Raw genomic sequence first — 23805 nt, 5'->3', positions numbered from 1 at the left:
AGAGAAAAGACAATCTCTTTAACAAGTGGTGCTGGGAAAACTAGTCAATCACTTGGAAAAGAATGAAACTAGAACACTTTTTAACACCATACACAAAAATAAAGTCAAAATGGATTAAAGATCTAAATGTAAGACCAGAAACTATAAAGCTCCTAGAGGAGAACATAGGCAAAACACTATCTGACATACATCACAGCAGGTCCTCTATGACCCACCTCCCAGAGTAATGGAAATAATAGCAAAAATAAACAAATGGGGCCTCAGTTCAGTTCAGTCGCTCAGTCGTGTCCAACTCTTTGCAACCCCATGAATCACCTAATTAAGCTTAAAAGCTTTTGCACAATGAAGGAAACTATAAGCAAGAGGAAAAGACAGCCTTCAGAATGGGAGAAAATAATAGCAAATGAAGCAACTGACAAAGAATTAATCTCAAAAATATACAAGCAGCTCATGCAGCTCAATTCCAGAAAAATAAACAACCCAATCAAAAAATGGGCAAAGAACTAAACAGACATTTCTCCAAAGAAGACATATAGATGGCTAACAAACACATGAAAAGATGCTCAACATCTCTCATTATCAGAGAAATGCATATCAAAACCACAATGAGGTACCATCTCACGCCAGTCAGAATGGCTGCTATCAAAAAGTCTACAAACAATAAATGCTGGAGAAGGTGCGAAGAAGAGAGTACCCTCTTACACTGTTGGTAGGAGTGTAAACTAGTACAGCCAGTATGGAGAACAGTATGGAGATTCCTTAAAAAATTGGAAATAGAATTGCCATACGACCCAGCAATCCCATTGCTGGGCATACACACTGAGGAAAGCGGAATTGAAAGTGTACCCCGATGTTCATCGCAGCACTGTTTACAATAGCCAGGACATGGAAGCCACCTAGATGTCCATTGGCAGATGAATGGATAAGAAAGTTGTGGTATATATACACAATGGAATATTACTCAGCTATTAAAAAGAACACATTTGAATCAGTTCTAATGAGATGGATGAAACTGGAGAATGAAGCAAGTCAGAAAGAAAAACACCAATGCTTCGATTCATGGGGTCACAAAGAGTCGGACACGACTGAGCAACTGAACTGAACTGACTGAGTATATTAACACATATATATGGAATTTAGAAAGATGGTAATGATGACCCTATATGCAAGACAGCAAAAGAGACACAGATATAAAGAACAGACTTTTGGGCTCTGTGGGAGAAGGTGAGGGTGGGATGATTTGACAGAATAGCACTGAAACATGTATATTACCATATGTGAAATAGATCACCAGTCCAAGTTCGATGCATGAAACAGGGCACTCAAAGCTGGTGCACTGGGACAACCCTGAGGGATGGGATGGGGAGGGAGGTGGGAGGGGGTTCAGGATGGGGGACACATGTACACCCATGGCTGATTCATGTCATTTTATGACAAAAGCCACCACCACAATATTGTAAAGTAATTAGCCTCCAATTAAAAAAAAAAAAGTAAGTGGGAAGACCTCTTTTCCCACTTACAACTACTACTATGCTGGGTTCAAAGTCATAACATCTATCCCCTTCAGAGATCTGGGCAGCCCACCCTCTGTTGTCTGAGTGTTTTCCACCAAAATGCCTTTCTCTATACAGTCAGAGGCCAGCACCTCCAGAGAACATATAATCTCACTTAATTCTTTGACAGGACACTAATGGAGTAGAGTACACTGGCATTGCACAGTGAAGTAAAGCACTGTAGTTTGTATAGAGATGGAAGAACCCCAGATTCAGTGGATGCTATAACTTTTATAATGCAATTTTATGCTGAGAGTTTGAGCACCAGGCAGTGACAGCAGAAGAAAAATGCTGTCTCTGAAATATAGTAAATTTCATACAGGAATTAATTTCAAACCATATAGTTGTTTAAATTATGGAATTACTTGGATTTATCTTCTATTTCCTTCTTTATTTCCTTTCAAGAGTGTTATGCAAATAAATGTTGTTATTTAGTCACTCAGTCACATCTGATTGCTTTGCAACCCCAAGGACTGTAGCCCTCCAGGCTCCTCTGCCCGTGGGATTTCTAAGGCAAGAATACTGGAGTGGGTTGCCACTTTCTTCTCCAGGGGATCTTCCTGACCCAGGGATTGAACCCGAGTCTACTGCATTGGCAGGCAGAGTCTTTACCACTGAGCCACCAGAGTAGTCTTATGCAAATAATGCCAGTTTACAAAAAAAAAGTCTGACATAGCTTTCTTCACACGCCAGGCTGGTCTAAAGGCATTCTGTGGATTGTCTACCAAGAGTCAACAGGTAAATTATAAGCCTTTAAGAAAATAAACCAGGATGGCTTGAAATAGACCTATGCCAGGGCATATGTGGCTAGAGGGCCTATTTTAGAAGAGGAATTTAGGAATCACATTGCTTTACAAGCATGACTCATGTTGTTAGTAATATTTCTCAACAAGCCACTTAAAATACTGAGTGCTAATACTGGAAATGATCTTGTCTTCCACATGCTTTCAAGTGTCTTCATTTAAGTGTATATAATTGTGCCTACATTTAACAAGTGTCTATATTTGAACTCTACAAGGTATAGCATTGTGATTAAGAGAACAAATTCTGTATCAGACCTGAATTAAAAATCTTAATCTCCACCATTTTCTTGGGCAAGTGTTTTAGCCAGTTTCCTTATTTGATAAGTGGAGATGATTTCTATGTCAAGGGTAATAGTAAGAGTTGCAGTAGTTAATGTACAAAGTGCCAAGCATGTTACATGTCACATGGTAAGACTCATTAAACTGTAGGTATTATTAATCCACCTTCCAGTGCAGGAGACACAAGAAACATGAGTTCAATTCCTGGTTCAAGAAGATCCCCCGGAGTAGGAATTGGCAACCCACTCCAGTCTTCTTGCCTGGAAAATTCCATGGACAGAAGAGTCTGTCCCACTATAGTCCATGGAGCTGCAAAGAGTCAGACACCACTGAGCAACTGAGCATACACATGCACACACACACATATATGTTATAGCGACTATCATTCCTAGGAGAAACTGCTAGGGATGAAAATTGTTCATTGAATAAAAACACAGGCAACCAATAGCACAGATTTGTTCCTCTCCTTTATAACTGCTTTCCTGTCTAAGAACTGGGACCTCAGCTCACTGCACACTGTCACAGAAATCACCCATCAATTTATCAAATAAATCAGTCTAAAAACTCCAGCTGTACCTTCCCGTAAGGACCCGGTCTGTTGAACCGGAAAGCTTAAAGGCGTGACAATTACCCTTCGACCCACACTCCCCGATAGGTCACCTGCTCATTTAAATAGTGCGTCTCCTCGGGTGCCACTTGATAAAATTTTCGCTGAGCGTTCCTTGAAGATTCGCCAGAGGCGGCTGGAAGCTCCAGTTCTCACCTGCCCGGGTGTCCGCGGTGCCAGGCGAGCCACCTTGGTCTGGAGCCCAGTGAGAGCTCAGCGCCGCGTGGGTGGGGTGTCTCCGAAATCTCGTTTCGGAGGGCTCTGCTGGCTGCGGTGGGCGCAGAGGCTGCGCTAGGCGCTGGGGAGCGGAGGGACAGACACCTGCCAGACTCCTCTCATCCCCGCAGGGCGCCACACCCGCCGCGTGCGACTGGGGAATAAGTGAGTGCTCGGCACGCAAGGGAAGCTCCGGCTCGGGCTGCGCGCCGCGGGGCCGCCAGTTTGCTCTTGGGACCCCGGCGACCGCGCGGCCATGGGCGCACCGCGGGACATTGGCACCTTCGTGGTGTGGGACTACGTAGTGTTCGCTGGGATGCTGCTCATCTCGGCCGTCATCGGCATCTACTACGCCTTCGCGGGGGGCGGCCAGCAGACTTCCAAGGACTTCTTGATGGGCGGCCGCAGGATGACCGCCGTGCCGGTGGCGTTGTCCCTCACCGCAAGCTTCATGTCGGCCGTCACAGTCCTGGGCACCCCGTCCGAGGTCTACCGTTTTGGAGCCATATTCAGCATCTTTGCCATCACCTACTTCCTCGTGGTGGTCCTCAGCGCGGAGGTCTTCCTCCCCGTGTTCTACAAACTGGGCATTACCAGCACCTACGAGGTAAAGGGTGAGGGGGTCACGGAGAGAGGTGACGGGGCGGGGAGAGGAGGACTTTTCAGGCTCCTGGAGGAATTTTCCTGGGGGCAGACTCACCACCACATCGAAATCTCTCCCTGTTCATACCCATCACTTCTGCTGCCCTCCCCTTTCCCGGAGAGGTGTTCTGTAAAGGAGAGAAAAAAAATCTTGGGACTTAACTTTCATGAGCTTGAAGGAAAAGAGAGGCTTCTGAAGTAAACCGAGTTATTTCGACTAGTGTTCACTAAGGTGATTTCTGCTTTAACATCTTTGATTCCAAGTCAAGGGAAAAGATTTTTAAACTTATCCTGGGGGAGGGTCCGTTTTTCAAGTCTCAGCTCCTCCTCCTTGAAATGAATCCCCTCATTCCAGGTCCTCGGACTCCATTTACTTTTCCAGGATAGCAGGAAAATGTGTGTACTCTCCGCTGCCTTCCACTCAGGGGCAGGCACCCAAATGGTTAAGATTCTAACTCTCTTGTCCCAGCACCTGCATTTGAGACGGGATTCTCCACTTACTAGCTGGAGAACCTGTACTGACACTTAACCAATTGTGCCTCTTTCTTAATCTCAAAATGGAAATAATTATACCACCTACCTCATCTGGTTGTTGGGAGGATTAGAGGAGATGATGCAAGGATAGCGTTTAGAATAGTGTCTGGCACAGGGTAAGGGCTGAATAAATGTTGACCCTAAATATTGGGGTGATGATGGTAGAGGTGGTTCCATTGGGATCACTAGGAGAATTTGGCCACAAATTTCCTCATCAGCTCTGCCTTCTGCCTCTGTGGAGAGATGATTCAGGAAACCGGCTTTCCAATTGCACAGGTCCACTGATTATAGATTCTTTCAAGTTGTCTGCCAGAAAGGGCTTTGCAAGGTAGTGTGAACATTTGATTTAGTTTAAAGAGCTGTTGAATGGGAGTGTCCAGCAAGAATAAAAGTTCAGGGCAGGGGTCGGGCCTAGTTCCCTGTGCTCTGTGGACAAAGCTGCAGAAGTGTTCGATTCCAGAGGATGCTGAGCCTCTCAGCAGCCACCTTGTCCTTGAGTTTATGGAATGTTTGCCCTGACCCAACCACTCAGTGAGGCTGCTTCAACTGGTGCTGGGGAAGGGCCGTAATGGCACAACAAGTGTTGGTGACAAACTGCCTGGGCTCCAGTGACGTCATTCAGGGCGAGGTGCCCCTGGGGTAGCGTTGCCTTCTTTGCACTCTGGTCATTGTATTTGAGAGTGTTTAGTCATCACCCCAGAAGTGAGCAGGATACAATTTGTTTTGCTCAAAAGTGACAAACTGATTGCCCCAAGCCAAACTCAGTCTTGAGTCTTTTTGGTTGTTGCTGATCCTTACAATGCCTTGAAAAAAGTGAAGTGAAGTGAAGTGAAGGTTGCTCAGTCATGTCCAACTCTTTGCTACCCCATGGACAATACAGCCCATGGAATTCTCCAGGCCAGAATACTGGAGTGGGTAGCCTTTCCCTCCTCCACGGGATCTTCCCAACCTAGGGACTGAACCCAGGTCTCCCACATTGCAGGCTGATTCTTCACCAGCTGAGCCACAAGGGAAAAGTTAATTTAGCATTTAATGATGATGATGAGAAGTCAAGTAAAATTCCAGATTCTGGCTTCTTTTGAAACTTAAAAAGACTAGTGACTCAGGGCTCACATTCCCTGTGGTGACAGGAACTTCAGTTTATAGCCACTGCTCTAATTTGCGATTAATTTCTGTATTGAGGCCTCTTCGCTACATCTGCATGGTTACTTCTTATGATAGAAAAATCTATCTGCATTTAAGTCTTTATTAAACATGCAAAAGAGAAGATAGGAAGGTGTGAAGGGAGTTCTTGTTTGGAGGGGGATGTCAGAGAACATATTTCTTATTGGATATGAGGACTATTTCAAGCTGGTTAATATATGAATGCCTGGTCGATTAACTTATGTATTTTACCTGATGAGATCTGCAGGCACTTTGAGTCTGTGAGCTCTAATCTGTAGTTAAACAACTCCAAAACCCAGAAGGGGTTTGAAGAACCTGGCATGAGGATTTCAGTCACCATAGATGACTGCTCCTCTCGTAATCACTGACCTGTACCTTTCCAGGGCAGCAACATTAACTCAACCAGAAACACATTTCCCACACATCCGCAGTGGTGGAGGCTAAGTTAGCAAGGCTCCAGCTAAAAATGGCAAAAAGCTAACATTTGCCAAATGCTCAGTACAGGCTGGGTACTGGGCTGCCTGTTTTACATGCATTTTCTGTCTCAATACTCAAAATAATCCTTATACTGTGAGAGCCCCATTTTGTAAACTAAGAGAACTGGAGTAAACTAAGTTACACAAGAGAGCCTGAAACAAAGTAGATACATGCTGAGAGGCTCTGCAGTGGTGCAGTGCTGGCTGCCTCTGAAGGCTCCTGTGAGCGTTATAACCCCGAGTGGAGCTTAGAAGGGCTAAGGCAAAAGGGACGTGATGTAGGACACAAGGGCTTGTGGGCACACAGGGGGTGTCCTTGACTAGTGGATGCCAGGCCTTTGGGGACAGAGAAGTTAGGTTTTATGCTATGTCTCTGGCAGTTGGTCATGGAAAACTCTTTCATGTGGTGTATTTTCTTTGTTTTATGATGAGAGCTGGAGTCAACTATGCAAAATAAGAGGTCCAGCATTGACCTGGCATTCTTATACAAATATGAAATTTCTCCTTAGTTTCCATTTGTTAGCTATGAGACAATACGATGGGGCTTTCCTGATGGCCTAGATGGAAAAGAATCAGCCTGCAATGCAGGAGATCCGGGTTCCATCCCTGGGTCAGGAAGATGCCCTGGAGAAGCAAATGGCAGCCAACTCCAGTATTCTTGCCTGAAGAATTCCATGGACAGAGTTGCCTGGTGGGCTATAGTCCATGGGATTGCAAAGAGTTGGACACAACTGAGCGACTAACACACACACACACACACACACACACACACAATAGGCTATTCAGAGGCATTTGTGATGTCTATCACTGCTTTCAAGGTATAGTCCTGAGAGGTGTTTAACAAATTCCAGACCCATAGAAAAAAATATCATGCAGGAACCCAACTGCATTCCCCATTTCTTCAGGATCTTTCTGGATTCAACAAAATCTAAGTGTTTAAACTACATTGCCCTTACTCTCTCTCTCTCTTTTAAAAACAAAATTCAATAGGAATCTTAATGTCCCTAAATTATTCAAAGTACCAAGAATCATGAGAGATCTTGGCTGACAATAGGTGATATCAAACCAAACTTGGGTCCACTTGCCCATACACAGGGTTGTGGTGAAAGAAACTGAAGCTTTTATTATTAGTCTGGGGCAGCTGATTATCAAAAACTCAGACTCCCCAATGCGTTTTAGGGAAGCATTTTTAAAGGCAAGGTGAGGAAGGGGAGTCACCGACTATGCGATAACTTTGGGCACAATTCTCTGATAGGTTTATAGTGAGGTAACCAGGCAGTGTTACAGGGGTAAACATTATCAATCCTCAGGCTCCAGTGGTTCTGGGGGCATCAGTTAATTTGGTGATGTTTTCTTCCATTTGACGGAGGTTTTAGCATCTGTAAAGCAATTGGGAAAATGCGCATCAGATGCTGTTATCTTGGTACTTCCGGAAGGAACTAAAGATTCTGTGACTGCTATATGGATGATTTACTGTTTAAATTGTTACCAGTTCTTCTGGCCCAACTGCTAGTTTTGTCACTATGTATTCAACATCTTTTCAATCATTAATTGTTGGGCCAGACTTTTGTAACTCAGGGAGGCCTGGGAGTCTACAGCTTTTCTATAAACAAGAGGCAGGGTGAGGACATGGGGGCAAGAATCTGTCCTGGGAAGGCTCCATAGGGTCCTGCTTGGTTACACAGATGCCTATTGTTACTCTATAGCTTTGTCAAGAAATCCTAGAGCTACTTTCTGAGCCTACAGATCAGTGACTTGGTCTTTAAGTATCTCTTTAGCAGCCCAGTAGCTGAGGTGGACAAAGAACGTCTCTGCCATTGCAGTAAACAAAGAACAGTGTGGCCACAAAGCCATCAGCCACCACAGCTGCCATCGACGGTGCACCCTGGGAGAGTGGAGACAAATAGGATACTGGCCCTGAGTAGCTAAGATGTCTATGAAAGGAAGGATGTCAGTCAGCTCAGACTCTTGCATCTTTCCATACACAGAAAAGGACTAAAATCATTAACTTGAGATGTCTGTTTTTTTGTGATTAACAGTAATCTTTTGATGTTCAACTCCATATTCTTCCCTTGCCCCTAGTAAATACTCCTCTATATCCTGGCTCCTCCCTTATCTCTTTGAAACAGTTCCTCAGAGCTATCTGAGAGGCTGCCATCCTGGACTATGGTCCTCAGTGAGGCCTCAGAATAAAGCATAATTCTCAGCTTCTACGTTGTGCACTTTTTTCACTTGACATGCAGTGTCACTGACATGGTCATGACACTGGAATTCTTGGATCTGTCTTGAGTTAGTCTTGTGTGAGGAAAAATATATACATATATTTTGTTAAACCTGCTACATTCTTACCTCCATCACATTTTCCTCCTCAGTTTTTTTTTTTTTTTTAATCTCCACCAATTTGGATATACATACTTAGAAAAGGCAAAGATTTCTCTCTCAATTCATGTACATTTATTTTTAATAGAGTTTTACTAAAACAACTTACAAGAAATAGCAGTGCCCTGTTTCCATGCTCCAAAACACCTCTTGGGTTTTCTAAAAAGTCTTTCAAAATATAGTTAGATAATTTTAACACATGTAATTTACTAAGATTCAAATTCTCAAGGCCTGTGGCTTTGGTTACCAGCTTCTTAATGTCTTAGATTTAAGACATCCATTTGCATCATTTGATGGTCTCCAAAATCCTGCAGAGTAAGAGAGGAAAGAATTATTACTCTGATCCACGTTTTCAAGAGGAGTGAGGCTGGAACAAAGGCTGGAACTCTTGCCCCAGTGTACTCACTGAACAGCATTGTGTGTTTTTTACTTATCAGTTATTTTAGGAGGTCCTACTGTGTGTCAGTGCCACTCACTCACTCACTCTGGATGAATCTTAAATGCATGGGCAGTTTACTTGCTATTTTGGACAACATAATGGTTATGTACACAGAGTTTGACATCAAGTGGTCCCAAATTTGCATTGTCTCTAACAATTATTAGGTTACAATCTTGGTTTTCTCTCTGTACCCCAGTGTCCTGGTTTCTAATATTCACTTTGTATAGTAACCACCTCATGGACTTACCTGGGAGGAAAAGACATGCAGCAAATACATTATAAATGTTATCTGTAATTATGAAGCAAAAATATCTAGTGTCTTTTCCTCTAATATTTACCAAATATCAGTTTTTCTTTCCTTCTTTTTTCTTCTGTATGTGAAAAGACTGTTAGCCTTAAAATTCTCTGTATATTGTAGTCACACTATTCAAGTTAAAGAAAGTCGTGGACCCCAGCTTCCTCCCTCGTAGCTCAGTGGGTAAAGAATCTGCCTGCAGTGCAGGAGACCTGGGTTCGATCTCCAGGTTGGGAAGATCACCTGGAGAGGAAATGGCAACCCACTCCAGTATTCCTGCCTGGAGAATCCCATGGACAGAGGAGCCTGGTGGGCTAAGTCCATGGGGTCACAAGAGTCGGACACGACTTAGTGACTAAACCATGTACCCCAGCTTCCTTCCAGCTGTAAAGTCCTAGGATTCTAACTCTGTGACACATGACTATATATAAATAGGAGATAGGCACACTACTGACCTACCTCAGAGATGTGGCTGGTTTGGTTCCAGACCACCACAATAACGTGAATATTGCAGTAAAGCAAGTTGCATGATTTTTCCTTTCTCGGTGCATGTAAAAGTTGTGTTTACACTATGCCTTAGTCTATTAAGTGTACAATAGCTCTTTGTCTAAAAAACAATGTATATACCATAATTAAAAAATACATTATTGCTAAAAAATGCTAACCATCATCTGAGCTTTCAGTGAGTCGTAGGTGTTTTGCAATAGCAACATCAAAGATCACTGTAACAAACATAACAATAATGAAAAAGCTTGAAATATTGGGAGAATTACCAAAGTGTGAAACAGAGACATGAAGTGAGCAAAGGCTGTTGGAAAAATGATGCCAATAGACTTGCTTCTTGGAAGGTTGCCAGAAATTTTTCATTTGTAAAGAATGCAGTGTCTGTGAACAACAATAAAAAGAAGTGCTATAAAACGAGGTATGCCTCTCTATTATAATCTATTGCAGATGTCAAGGTTGGCTTTGAATAGAAAAATGGACTTAGGCTGATTTAAGTTAAAAATTTTTATTGTGAGGATATGGGCATAGCTCACAGGATAGGAAGAAAAGCTGAGCAAACAGACTATGAAAAGGAACAGAAGCCAGGGCAGCCTCTTCAGGCCACACTGTCAGGATCGGTCTGCTTTCTGGTTCAATCGTTTTCTGTCTTTATATCTTGCCTCTAGGATTCACCTTTTGAGAAGAGAAACTGACGGGCTGAGTGTCGGTCATGTGACTGCCTTTTAGCCCAGGCAGGGCACCTTGATTGGCAGTTCTGCCACAGTTGCCTAAAGTGGGAAAGGGTTGATTCCTTAAGTGTATCAAGGGAAATTTATTGGGTAGATGCCAAGAGAAAGGGGAAGACCACACTTTGTTCGTTCTAAAAATGCAGAAAATAATTGCATTTGTATAACATTCTGCAGAAGGCAAAACTTGGAGGGATGGAGAATGGATCAGTGATTGCCAAGGTTTAGGGATGGAAAGAGGATTTGACAACAAAGGAGCAACATGAAGGACTTTTCTGGGGGTGATGAAACTGTTCTGTGTTAAAACCATTGAACTGGGACTTAACCTAGCAGTCCAGTGGTTAAGACTCCGCACTCCCAATGTAGGGGACACAGGTTGCATCCCTGATCCGGGAACTAAGATCCCACATGCCACACAGTGTGGCCAAAAACAGACAAACAAACAAACAAAAAAATTTTGAACTGTTCTCTAAAACAAGGGTCAGTTTTGCCATTTGTAACTTAAAATACTAAGTTAAACAATTTGTACATCTATGGCTGTACATAGGTAACATATGTACACCTATGGCTGATTCATAGGTGTACATATGATTCATATGACTGTATACAGGTGACATATGTACACCTATGGCTGATTCATGTTGAAATTTGACAGAAAACAACAAAATTCTTTAAAGCAATTATCCTTCAATTAAAAAATAAATAATTTTTAAAATAAAATATTAATTTAAACAACAACACTTAAATAATTTAAATTAAACTATTAATAGTGAGATAGAAATGCAGGATAAAAATTAGTTATGAAGTTTCTTTAAAGTTTTAGCCCCTTTTCTTCTCAAGCTGCTGGTTTTTAAAAAGTGTCCAGAAGTTTTACATATTAACCATTTTTCCTTTTTTTTGGAAACAGTATTTAGAACTTCGATTTAACAAATGTGTTCGTCTCTGTGGAACAATCCTCTTCATTGTTCAAACAGTAAGTAGCCGTCAGTTCACTTATTTTATCTTCTTTCCATCTATAGTGTTTTTTAAACAAGGCACCTGGGTCAAGCTTCTTTGATAAATACGTGAAAGAAAAGAGGTTGAACGTAGGAGAAACACAAAAGGAAAAACGCCTGTCACTACATAGCATTAATCCTTAAGATCATTAAACCTTGTCTCAGAAAATGCATTATTTCCTGAGAAAACAGTGAGTTAAGTGAACACTGAATATTATGTTGAACAAGCAACAGTTATGGTTAGGAAAATATGCTTTTTCCTCTTATGTCTCCCTCTGTCCCTACCAAAGTGACAGTAAGGGCATGGCTTAGATGACAAAGATATTTGAAGGAAATGTACTAGCTGATAGTAGGAATTATAATAAAGGGAAAACATGTTGTATATTTTGTAGTATTTTTGTAGCATATTAAGTAATAGATTTAATAGAAAATATTAGCTGACATAGGAAGAAAAAAATTGAAAATAATTTTCCTTGAAAGCATACTTAAAAAAATGAATCAATGCACTTTTTCAGAAATTGAACTGTAAAACCTAATTGATATACTCACTGAGTATAAAGCAACAACATCATGCACTCAGGAGGAGTTTTTAAAGCCAAGTGCACAATCCAACGGGCTTCCCAGGTTGCTCAGTGGTAAAGAGTCTGCCTGCCAAGCAGGAGACTCGGGTTCAGTCCCTGAGTTGGGAAGATTCCCTGGAGAAGGAAATGGCACCACACTCCAGTATTCTTGCCTAGGAAATCCCATGGACAGAGGAGCCTGGTGGGCTACAGCCCACAGGGTCACAAAAAAAACCAACAACCCCCCCCACAATCCAATACTTAAAAAATATGCAAGTATAGATTTACTGATTGGCACAAATGGAAATCAAAGATTTGCCAAGTCATCAGTGACAGAGATTGCTTCCCACCCATCATCTTGTCACAATCATTGTCACATAACTTAGACCTATCTCCCTCTTGGCAGCTAAGTCTTTCATGAATGATTTTGGTAATGGAGGTCGAGGAGGGAGTTTTTAATCTCATCCCTATTTATAATTCCATTTCTCCAGTCAAAAGCTACCCAAGACAGAGTGCTTTGCTACAGCAAGACAGAGTGCCTTTGTAAATTATTTAACTTAGCTTCATTTTATATCTTTGCTAGCTATGTATCTTAAATTATATTTGCCCTTAACACTTGCAGTATGAAAGAAAAGAGCCCTCTGGGGTCTGGTAGAGATTCTGACCCAGAGCTGAGGCTGGTAGCTTGCATTCCACCATGGAGTTCAATCCCTCTTTGGATCATCATTAGAAGTGCCAACAGAAATGTAAGAGTGGGGACAAATGTTAAGAAGATGGCTGGGTCACATTTTCAAATCTTTAACTTGGACGATATGATGACTGTGGAAAGCTAGTGAATTCCTGCAAAAGGAGGGGAGCTTCAGAATCCACTGTTCGAAGGACTTACTTCTATAGATCTATTCATGCAATTTAATAAAACATTCAAACACTGAAGAATATGTTTTTTTCATAGTATGTTTTATAGCATAATCATAGAATTAGCCTCTATGTATTTGAAAGATTAGATGTAATGAAAATGATATTTTGAGAAAAAGAACATATTTATCTTACTGTTGTACCCCAGATTAATAGATATTTGTTAAGTATACGAATGAAAAATAATAATATTAAAAAGGTAGAGTAGAATTTTTGTTGGCCCTCAGGAAATTTTAGGGAAATTTACACTTTTGTTTAATTAGTGGTCATGCCAACTTTTGCAAACAAGTTTCCAAAATTTTCACTGCTTTACCACATCTTCAGTGATTGACAAAAGTTTGAAAGCATATGAACAAGCATTGCCCTTTTAAATCTGTACCCTTTCTTTCTTCCAAATTGTTCCAGATCTAGGAAAGTTGGTTTCAAACTTGAATTGATGGATTAGTGACTATCTGCACTAAGCACTGCATGAAAAGTCCACATTTTTACATAAAATTGGTCATAAAAGGTTTTTGTAACCTATGACCATACCCCAAATAGAAAAGGAGAGTGAACTTCACTTAAATAACATTTTCAAGTTACAAGCAAATTTTGTTAAAGTATATTAAAACTATGGTTTTTAATTTATAAGTAAATTTATAGAAAAATATCAATATTTCATTTGGTAATTCATACTATTTATTTGTTTTCTTTTTTCCTCTAGATTCTGTATACTGGAATTGTTATTTATGCCCCTGCCCTGGCTTTGAATCAAGGTACATTTTGGAGTTAATATGTCACTCACACTTGGAGGTTCACTTTTAACAGACTTTATTCTCTCTTTGGGGAGATGGGGAGGTGGAGGAATGCTTCCAGTAACCTGCATCAGCTTGAAGCGGATCTGGTGGGTTCAGTGTCTACACTAGCAGCTTTTCTGGGTTCCTGAATTATACCTCAGAAAGGTCTGTAAATTAGTAGAAGGTTAGAACACTGGGGGCTTCCCTGGTGACTGAGTGATAAAGAACATGCCTGCCAATGCAGGAGATAAGGGTTCAATCCCTGGGTCGGAAAGATCCCCTGGATAAGGAAATGGCAACGGACTTCAGTATTCTTGCTCGGAGAATCCCATGGACAGAGGAGCCTGGCAGGCTACCATCTATGGGGTTGCAATCGTCAGACATGACTTAGCAACTAAACGACAACAGGCTTCATTGGGCTATGTTTCTCTGGGATGTGCCAACCAGCCATTCTCCATTCCTTCAGAATGAACGCCCCCTGTAGTCTAAATCATGAATGGACTGCACTTGCTCCCTTTGTGTTTGTAACCTGGAGCCCATCTCCAACAGTTCAGTTCAGTTCAGTTCAGTCGCTCAGTCGTGTCTGACTCTTTGTAACCCCATGGACTACAGCACACCAGGCCTCCCTGTTCATCACCAACTTCTGGAGTTTACTCAAACTCATGTCCATTGAATCAGTCTTCTGCTGCCATCCAACCATCTTGTCCTCTGCTGACTCCTTCTCCTCCCACCTTCAATCTTTCCTAGCATCAGGGTCTTTTCAGACGAATCAGTTCTTCACATCAGGTGGCCAAACTATTGGAGTTTCAGCTTCTGCATCAGTCCTTCCAATGAATATTCAGGACTGATTTCCTTTAGGATGGACTGGTTGGATCTCCTTGCAGTCCAAGGGCCTCTCAAGAGTCTTCTCCAACACCACAGTTCAAAAGCACCAATTCTTTGGCGCTCAGCTTTCTTTATAGTCCAACTCTCACATCCATATATGACTATTGGAAAAACCAGCTTTGACTAGACAGACCTTTGCTGGCAATGTCTCTGCTTTTAATTTTGGAAAAGATGCTTACTCCTTGGAAGAAGTTAACTCCAATAGGCTTCTGTGTTATTCAGCTCAGGCTTGGTCCCATTGAAAAATTGGGCAGGAGGAGAAATTTTTTTCTCCACACTTTGAATGTGATCCAAAATACAAGAAAAAAAGTCTGTGTGATTTGAAATATTAGATTGCTCCTGGTGACCAAAGGACAGATGGCTATAGTAGCCTTATAAATAAATATGTGACAATTTTATGGATCAACAAGTTACTCTCTAGATTTGGGAAGATAATAGCTGTGAAACTGGGATTGTTTATTGAGGCAAAGAAGTGAATTAGTCATACCCTCAAAAGGCTTGAGGGAAACTACATACTTTAAATTCTTATCAGTTAGAAGCAAATTTATCTCTGAGACTTCCTTCTAAAATGGACAAGTGGAGTCTGTGATGGGAAGAATGTGATGCAGTTCCTCAAATTAATATAAAATGGAAAACCTCAAAGAAAACAAGAAAAGGGAAAACTCCTTCTAACTGCAGATTCTAATTTCTTAATTTCATGATACATAGGTAATAGTTGCCATCTATATTTATAAAGCACAGCAGTATCATTACAAAGAAGAAATCCATTATATAATGTGATGTTGAATTCTGAATGTCAGGCATGTTTCTTGTAAATATTACCAACATCATGAATGAATCACTTCATATGTAAAGAGCTGAGCTATAAACTTCATAAGTTACCTATTGGAGTTAAGTATAACTGAAATGTTGGCTTTAGAGTTTTAAAGTGCAGTTCTGGGAATAAGAAAGCACTACCTTCAGTGCTTCAAGGACTGTTCTTATCAGTTTATTGAGCCACTCCCTGGGAGTAAATTAAGATTCGAGGCATTGCATTTTGACCACTTTAATATCAGCCATGTATTTGACCATGGGCTTCCCAAGTGGCTCAGTGGGTAAAGAATCGCCTGCAATGCCGAAGACACAGGAAATGCCAGTTCAATCCCTGGATCAGGAAGATCTCCTGGAGGAGGGCATGGCAACCCATTCCAGTATTCTTGCCTGGAGAATCCCATGGATAGAGGTGGCTACAGTCTGTAGGGTCACAGAGTAGGACCTGACTAAAGCAACTGAGCATACATGGATTTTTCTGTAACAATGCAGCAAACACAGACAAAGTACTTGGTGTGCAACAGATGCTCCATAGAAACATTTTTAGCTGAATTGGAACTTAACGTTCTCTATGTGCAATCTTTTTAATCTTTTTTTTTTAATTACAGAAAACTTCAATCATATGCTAGAATAGTGTACTGAACGCTAACATACCATTAACTCTACACTAATAATTATCGACTCTTGATTTATTTCACTCTGTATTTCCATCACTAGTATATTTTGCTGCAAATCTGAGATGTTTTATCACTTCATCTGAATTCCATATGTCTTTTATATACTTTTTTTCATGAGGTATAATTGACATATAACATTATATTAGTTGCAGGTTTACCATAATGATTCAGTATTTGTATATTGCAATGATCACCACAATAGGTCTAATTAACATACATCATCATGGTGGTGGTGGTTTTGTTGCTAAGTCGTGTCCAACACTTTTGCAACCCCTTGGACTGTAGCCTGCCAGGCAACCCTCTCCAGTATTCTTGCCTGGGAAATCCCATGGGCAGAGGGTTGCCATTTCTTTCTCTAGGGAGTCTTCCTGACCCAGAGATCAAGCCCAGGTGTCCTGCATTGGCAGGCAGATTCTTTACTGCTGAGCCACCAGGGAAGCCCTGTTAAATGCAATACATGAATTGAATATAATTTGCAAATATCCACAATTCCTAAATTTGGAGGGGGTAGATTTTAAGGGGTGTTATAGGATTGTAATTGCTTCCCTGGTGGCTCAGATGGTAAAGAATCCATCTGCAAAGCAGGAGACCTGGGTTTGATCTCTGGTTTCCATCCTAGAGTGGGAAATGGCAACCCACGCCAATATTCTTGCTTGGAGAATTCCATGGACTGAGGAACCTGGCAGGCTACAGCCCATGGGTCGCAAACAGTCAGACACCCCTGAGTGACTAACACTTTCACTTTTTTCGGCTATAATGTGTACTCTTCAGAATAAAGACTGAGTTTGGTATAGAGGCACCTGTAAAAGATCCAAGGTAACGAAACAAAGGACACTGAACAGATTAATGGTTCTATCTTTCATAATTATGAGATTAGTGCTTCCTTTTCAGATACTAAGCTCACCAAGTTACCTTTTGATCAGAATTTGGCTTCCCACATTGACATGTTAATCAGTAGGAAATTATGTGATCATGAACTAACAATTACAAGTCTGCTTATGACCCCTATTTCTCATTGTATATTAGTAAACTTTGATGCTGTTTTACAGCAATGCTTATAATTTACCAGTCAGCATGACTTTCCCCCCTATAACCCATTCATCTTTGCATTTCTAAATCTACAAAGTGAAAAGCCAAATTCTGGAAATGTAAAGATAGCATTAAGGTACAGATACACCTGGCCAAGCAGCATCTCTCTCTCTCTCTTTTTAAAATATTCAAATACCATTAATGCATAGGATTGAGATTCAAGAAGGATTTTTTAAAATTTATGGCAGTTGTTCTTCAGTAGCTAAATCATGTTCAATTCTTTGCAACCCTGTGGACTGCAATACACCAGGCTTCCCTGCCTTTCACTTTTTCCTGGAGTTTGCTAAAACTCTTGGCCATTGAGTCAGTGATGCTACTTAACCATCGTGTCCTCTACTACCCCCTTCTCCTCTTGCCCACAGTCTTTCCCAGCATCAGGGTCTTTGCCAATCAGTTCTTCATATCAGGTGGCCAAGGTATTGGAGCTTCAGCTTCAGCATCAGTCCTTCCAATAAATATTCAGGGCTGATTTCCTTTAGAGCTTGCATCACATATTCAATTATCTTTCCATTAACTTTATAAGGACCAAGTAAGTTATTTGGCTCTTCAAACTTGTTTTTAAGAAAAAGCTTTTGACTAAATAGCTTTTACAGAATCAAGTTTTTCTCTAGGCCTGTGAAGAAAATTGTCTAATATAAAATGACATTTCTAGCCTATAGTTTGAAAGGACTGTGCTTACAAAAGAAACAAGATCATATCCAGTGACATATTAGATAATTTATATTCAGATATCCTGGATTTAACAGGAGCATTGAAAAAGTGATAGCAGGTAGAAACATAGCTATCAGCAAATAAAGAAATTTTTATTTAACAGTGAACACTGCTTCTCTGATAAAAGCATGAGGTAGAATAAAATTATGTAAAATATCATTACCTTTCAGATTTTCAGCTTATTTTTATAAATGTCTAGAAAATGCATATAGTGTTAGAGATGATTTGAGAACAGGAAAAATTAGAAGAGAATTTTGAAAAGCTACTCTGGAGGTTATTTGATTGATTTATTGTTATCATATTTATTCCTAAAGGCCCAGTCATGATAATAGGAACTAGATTCCTACATATACAAAACTAAAATGATCAAGAAAAAACCTACAATTCCACTTAGTTAAATATTGATGACAATAGCATGAGATTTAAATATATGTAGAAGAAAATACACATCATTATGTTAACAGTGACCACATCTGAGCAGTCAATTTTCTGATGCCTTTTTCCTCACATTGAATGTAAAATTACTCTTTGGGATATATACTGCTCATAGTTATGAAATTTTTTTCTTATGATGAGAGCTTGTAAGATTTACTTTCTTAGCAACATTTAAAATATGCAAGACAGTATCATTAACCATGCTGTACCTTACATTCTCTTGGTTTATATATTCTGTAGCTGACAGTTTGTACCAAGGTGTGTTTTTAAAATACAATTGTAACTTCCATCATTTCTAAAACGTTAACACTAATTGCTTACTATCATCAATAATACTCAGTGGTAAAGAATCCACCTGCTAATGCAGGAGATGCAGATTCAATCCCTGGGTCGGGAAGATCCCCTGGAGAAAGAAATGGCAACCCATTCCAGTATTATTGCCTGGGAAATGCCATGGACAGAGAAGCCTCATGGGCTGCAGTCCACGGGGGTGCAAATGAGTTGGACATGACTTAGTGACTGCTGCTGCTGCTAAGTCGCTTCAGTCGTGTCCGACTCTGTGCGACCCCATAGACGGCAGCCCACCAGGCTCCCCCATCCCTGGGATTGTCCAGGCAAGAACACTGGAGTGGGTTGCCATTTCCTTCTCCAATGCATGAAAGTGACTAAAAACAACAATTGCCAGTATGAGGTCAGTGTTCAGAGATCCCTGATGTTTTCTCAGTGTTTATTAGAATCAGGATTCAGATAAGTTTATATATCTGTAATTAGTTCAGTTGTTTCTTAAGTTTTTCTTTCTTGCTTTTTAAAATTGAAAGCCATATTTTATTGTGATATAGTGTATATACAATAAAGTGCGCAGAACCTAAGTGCACAGTTGGTTGACTTTTGACAATTTTGTGTACTTGCGACAACCATTTAACTCAAGATATAGAATATTTTTATCTTCATTTCCCAGAAATTTTTTTGTGTTTCTTTCTAATGAATCCCCCCATCTATTCCAAGCAGTGAGCTTCTATCACCATAAATTACCTTTCCCTGTTCTTAGATTTTGTATAAGTGGAATCATATAGTGCCTTTTTTGTATCTGATTTCTTTTGCTCAATAAAATGTTTTTGAGGTATTCTTTCATGTTGGTACATGTATCAGTAATTCATTCCTTTTTATTGCTAGTATTTTATCATATGCATCTACCAAAATCTGTTTATCCATTCTCTTGTTGATGGATATTGGGTTGTTCCAGTTTTAGGCTATTTTGAATGAAAGCTGCTAAGAACATTCTTGTACAGGTTTTGTTTTGTCTTGCTTTGCTTTTTGACATGTTTTCATTTTTAGTGGATGAATACCTGGAAGCAGTATAAAGTTCAATATACACCTGTTCTGACCCATGTGTTCAGACCCACAGGGCAGTCACATGTACAGAATTTAAGAGAAACTACCAAATAGCTTTTCTAAGTTGTTGTATCATTCTACATGCCCACCCCACAACCTATAAGAGTTTCAGTGATCCATGTCCTTGCCAGTATTTTGTATTTGTCTTTTTAATTATAGCCATTCAAGTTGTACCATCTATTATCTTATTGTGGTTTTATTTTGTATTTTCTTGATGACTGTTGATGTTGAGCTTACTGGCTCATAGAATAACAAAATTAATGGAAAAAAGACAAATAACCTAACAAAAAGTGGGCAAAAGACTTGACCTGTCATCTACATGGTCTATCTATCCATTACGTGGCCTGTTTACCCATGTACCCAGGCCTTTTAAAATTTCTCTCAGTAATGTCTTTTCATCATTTGCAAGTATGGAAAAATACGATTGCCTTCTATATGTTGATCTTCTATCCTGAGAACTTGCTAAACTTGCTAAACTTATTAATTCAAGTAGGCTTTTGGAAAATCCTTTGTGGTTTTCATGTTGTTTCTGAATAGAAACAAAGAATATAATCAATCTGATTTCAGTATTGACTATCTGGTGATGTCCATGTGTAGAGTTGGAAGAGGGTGTTTGCTATGACTAGTGCCTTCCCTTGGCAAAACTCTGTTAGCCTTTGACCTGTTTCGTTTTGTACTCCAAGGCCAAATTTGCCTGTTACTTCAGGTATCTCTTGGCTTCCTACTTTGGCATTCCAGTCCCATATAATGAAAAGGACATCTTTTTTTGGGTGTTAATTCTAGAAGGTCCTGTAGGTTTTCATAGAACTGTTCAACTTCAGTTTCCTCAGCATTACCTGTCAGGGCACAGACTTGGATTACTGTGATATTGAATATTTTGCCTTGGAAACAACAGATCATTCTGTCATTTTTGAGATTACATCCAAGTACTGCATTTTGGACTCTTTTGCTGGACTATGATGGCTACTCCATTTCTTCTAAGGGATTCTTGCCCACAGTAGAGAAACAATGGAAATAGTGAGAGACTTTTTGGGCTCCAAAATCACTGCAGATGGTGACTGCAGCCATGAAATTAAAACATGCTTGCTCCTTGGGTGAAAAACTATGTCCCAACCCAGGGCTTGAACCCGGGTCTCTGGTGTTGTAGACAGATGCTTTACCGTCTGAGCCACCAGGGAAGTACATGACCAACGTAGACAGCATATTAAAAAGCAGAGACATTACTTTGCCAACAAAGGTCTGTCTAGTCAAAGATATGGTTTTCCAGTAGTCATGTATGGATGTGAGAGTTGGACTATAAAGAAAGCTGAGCACCAAAGAATTGATGCTTTTGAACTGTGGTGTTGGAGAAGACTCTTGAAAGTCCCTTGGACTGCAAGGAGATCCAACCAGTCCATCCTAAAGGAAATCAGTCTTGAATGTTCTTTGGAAGGACTGATGCAGAAGTTGAAACTCCAATAGTTTGGCCACCTGATGCGAAGAACTGACTCATAGGAAAAGACCCTGATGCTGGGAAGACTGAAGGTAGGAGCAGAAGGGGATAACAGAGGATGAGATGGTTGGCTGGCATCACTGACGTGATGGGCATGAGTTTGAGTAGGCTCTGGGAGTTGATGATGGACAGGGAAGCCTGGTGTGCTGCAGTCCATGGGTTGCAAAGAGTAGAAATGAGAGACTGAATCCTGACTGATGAACAGAAACAGTTTTACTACTTCTTTTCCTGTCTGTATGCCTTTTACTTCTCTGTCTTCATGCACTGTTAATGTAGAAAATTATATTGATTTTTCAAATGTTAAACCAGTTTTCCTTCTTGAGATAAAATTTACTTGGTCATAATGTATTAAGCTTTTAATATATTGATGAATTTGATTTGCCAGTATTTTGTAAAGGAATTTTGCAGGTTATGAGGAGTATTGGCATGAAATTTACTTTTCCTTAAATGTTTTCGTCAGGGTTTTTGTATTGATTATACTGACTTTGTATGGTTTGGAAAGTGTTTCTTCCTCTATTTTCTGAAAGAGGTATAAGACTGTGTATTTATTTATTTAATGCTTGAAAAAATTCACAATGAGGGCATCTGAGCCTGATACTTATTTTTGTAGAAAAGTTTTAGTTTATTGATACAGCTTCTGTAATAAATATAGTCATTTGGATTTTCTAGTTTTTGTCAGTTTTAGTCAACTGTCTTTTTTAGGACTTAAATTCATTTTATCTAATTTGCCAAGTCATTGGCATAAAGTTGTTTAAAATATCCTCTTGATATCCTTTTAATGTTTATAGAATTTATAGTGATGTCCCTTTAGGACTTAAATTCATTTTATCTAATTTGCCAAGTCATTGGCATAAAGTTGTTTAAAATATCCTCTTGATATCCTTTTAATGTTTATAGAATTTATAGTGATGTCCCTTTAGGACTTAAATTCATTTTATCTAATTTGCCAAGTCATTGGCATAAAGTTGTTTAAAATATCCTCTTGATATCCTTTTAATGTTTATAGAATTTATAGTGATGTCCCTTCTAATTGTTCCTAATATTGATATCTTTTCTGTCCTTTTTTACCTTGATGTATCTTGCTAGTCTTTTATTGATGTTTTAAATTTTTTCTAAGAACTAGTTTCTGGCTTTGTTGATTTTATGTATTTGCTTTCTATTTCATTAATTATGTTTACTGTTTCTTCTACTTAACTTTGGGCTTAAATTTTTAGCTTTTTAAGGTAGAAACTTAGACCACTGATTTTAAATCTTTCTTATTTTCTAAAATAATATTTAAAGCTATAAATTCTATTGTAAGTGTTGCTTCATTTGCATCCCACAGGTTTTGATACCATGTTTTTTTTAATCATTCAGCTCAAGATATTTTCCAATTTCTCTTGTGATTTCTTTTACCCATGGGTTATCTAGAAGTGTGTCACATAATTTTCAAATATTTGGTGATTTTCAAACATACCTTTTTGTTATTGGTTTCTAAATTAATGCTGCTTTGGTCAGAGAACTACTATGATTTTAATTCTTTGAAATGTATTAAGATTTGTCTTACAGCCCAGGATATGGTCTCTGTTCCTGAACATTCCATATAGTTTTGTACAGAATGTTCATTGTGTTGGGGACAATGTTCTATAAATGTCAAAATTTCAGCTTGTTAATTTTCCAGGCTCTTGGTTTTGATTGCATTACCATGGGGTCATTTTATGTTCCCTCAGTTCAGTTCAGTCGCTCAGTCATGTCCGACTCTTTGTGACCCCATGAATCGCAGCATGCCAGGCCTCCCTGTCCATCACCAACTCCTGGAGTTCACTCAGACTCACGTCCATCGAGTCAGTGATGCCATCCAGCCATCTCATCCTCTGTCGTCCCCTTCTCCCCCTGCCCCCAATCCCTCCCAGCATCAGAGTCTTTTCCAATGAGTCAACTCTTCACATGGGGTGGCCAAAGTACTGGAGTTTCAGCTTCAGCATCATTCCCTCCAAAGAAATCTCGGGGCTGATCTCCTTCAGAGTGGACTGGTTGGATCTCCTTGCAGTCCAAGGGACTCTCAAGAGTCTTCTCCAACACCACAGTTCAAAAGCATCAATTCTTCAGTGCTCAGCCTTCTTCACAGTCCAACTCTCACATCCATACATGACCACAGGAAAAACCATAGCCTTGACTAGATGAACCTTTGTTGGCAAAGTAATGTCTCTGCTTTTGAATATGTTATCTAGGTTGGTCATAACTTTCCTTCCAAGGAGTAAGCATCTTTTAATTTCATGGCTGCAGTCACCATCTGTAGTGATTTTGGAGCTCCAAAAATAAAGTCTGACACTGTTTCCACTGTTTCCCCATCTGTTTCCCATGAAGTGATGGGACCGGATGTCATGATCTTCGTTTTCTGAATGTTGAGCTTCAAGCCAACTTTTTCACTCTCCTCTTTCACTTTCATCAAGAGGCTTTTTAGTTCCTCTTC

At 40.0% G+C, this 23805-nt stretch overlaps 1 protein-coding gene across 1 annotated transcript in view; it reads left to right on the top strand.

Annotated features, from left to right (window-relative positions):
- Positions 1-3399: 3399 nt before the first annotated feature.
- The window catches only part of SLC5A8 (solute carrier family 5 member 8), a 66557-nt gene continuing 46151 nt past the window's right edge, over positions 3400-23805 (top strand). Inside the window, exons 1-3 of the mRNA XM_061417058.1 lie at positions 3400-4065; positions 11524-11589; positions 13790-13841. Of these exons, the coding sequence (XP_061273042.1) occupies positions 3715-4065; positions 11524-11589; positions 13790-13841 (469 nt within the window). The 5' untranslated portion in view covers positions 3400-3714. The remainder of the gene's footprint in view (positions 4066-11523; positions 11590-13789; positions 13842-23805) is intronic.

The sequence above is a fragment of the Bos javanicus genome, chromosome 5 (genome assembly GCF_032452875.1).
Source record: "Bos javanicus breed banteng chromosome 5, ARS-OSU_banteng_1.0, whole genome shotgun sequence".
NCBI lineage: Eukaryota > Metazoa > Chordata > Mammalia > Artiodactyla > Bovidae > Bos > Bos javanicus.
Note: the sequence above shows the minus strand (reverse complement) of the source record. Positions and strands in the feature narration are given on the sequence as shown.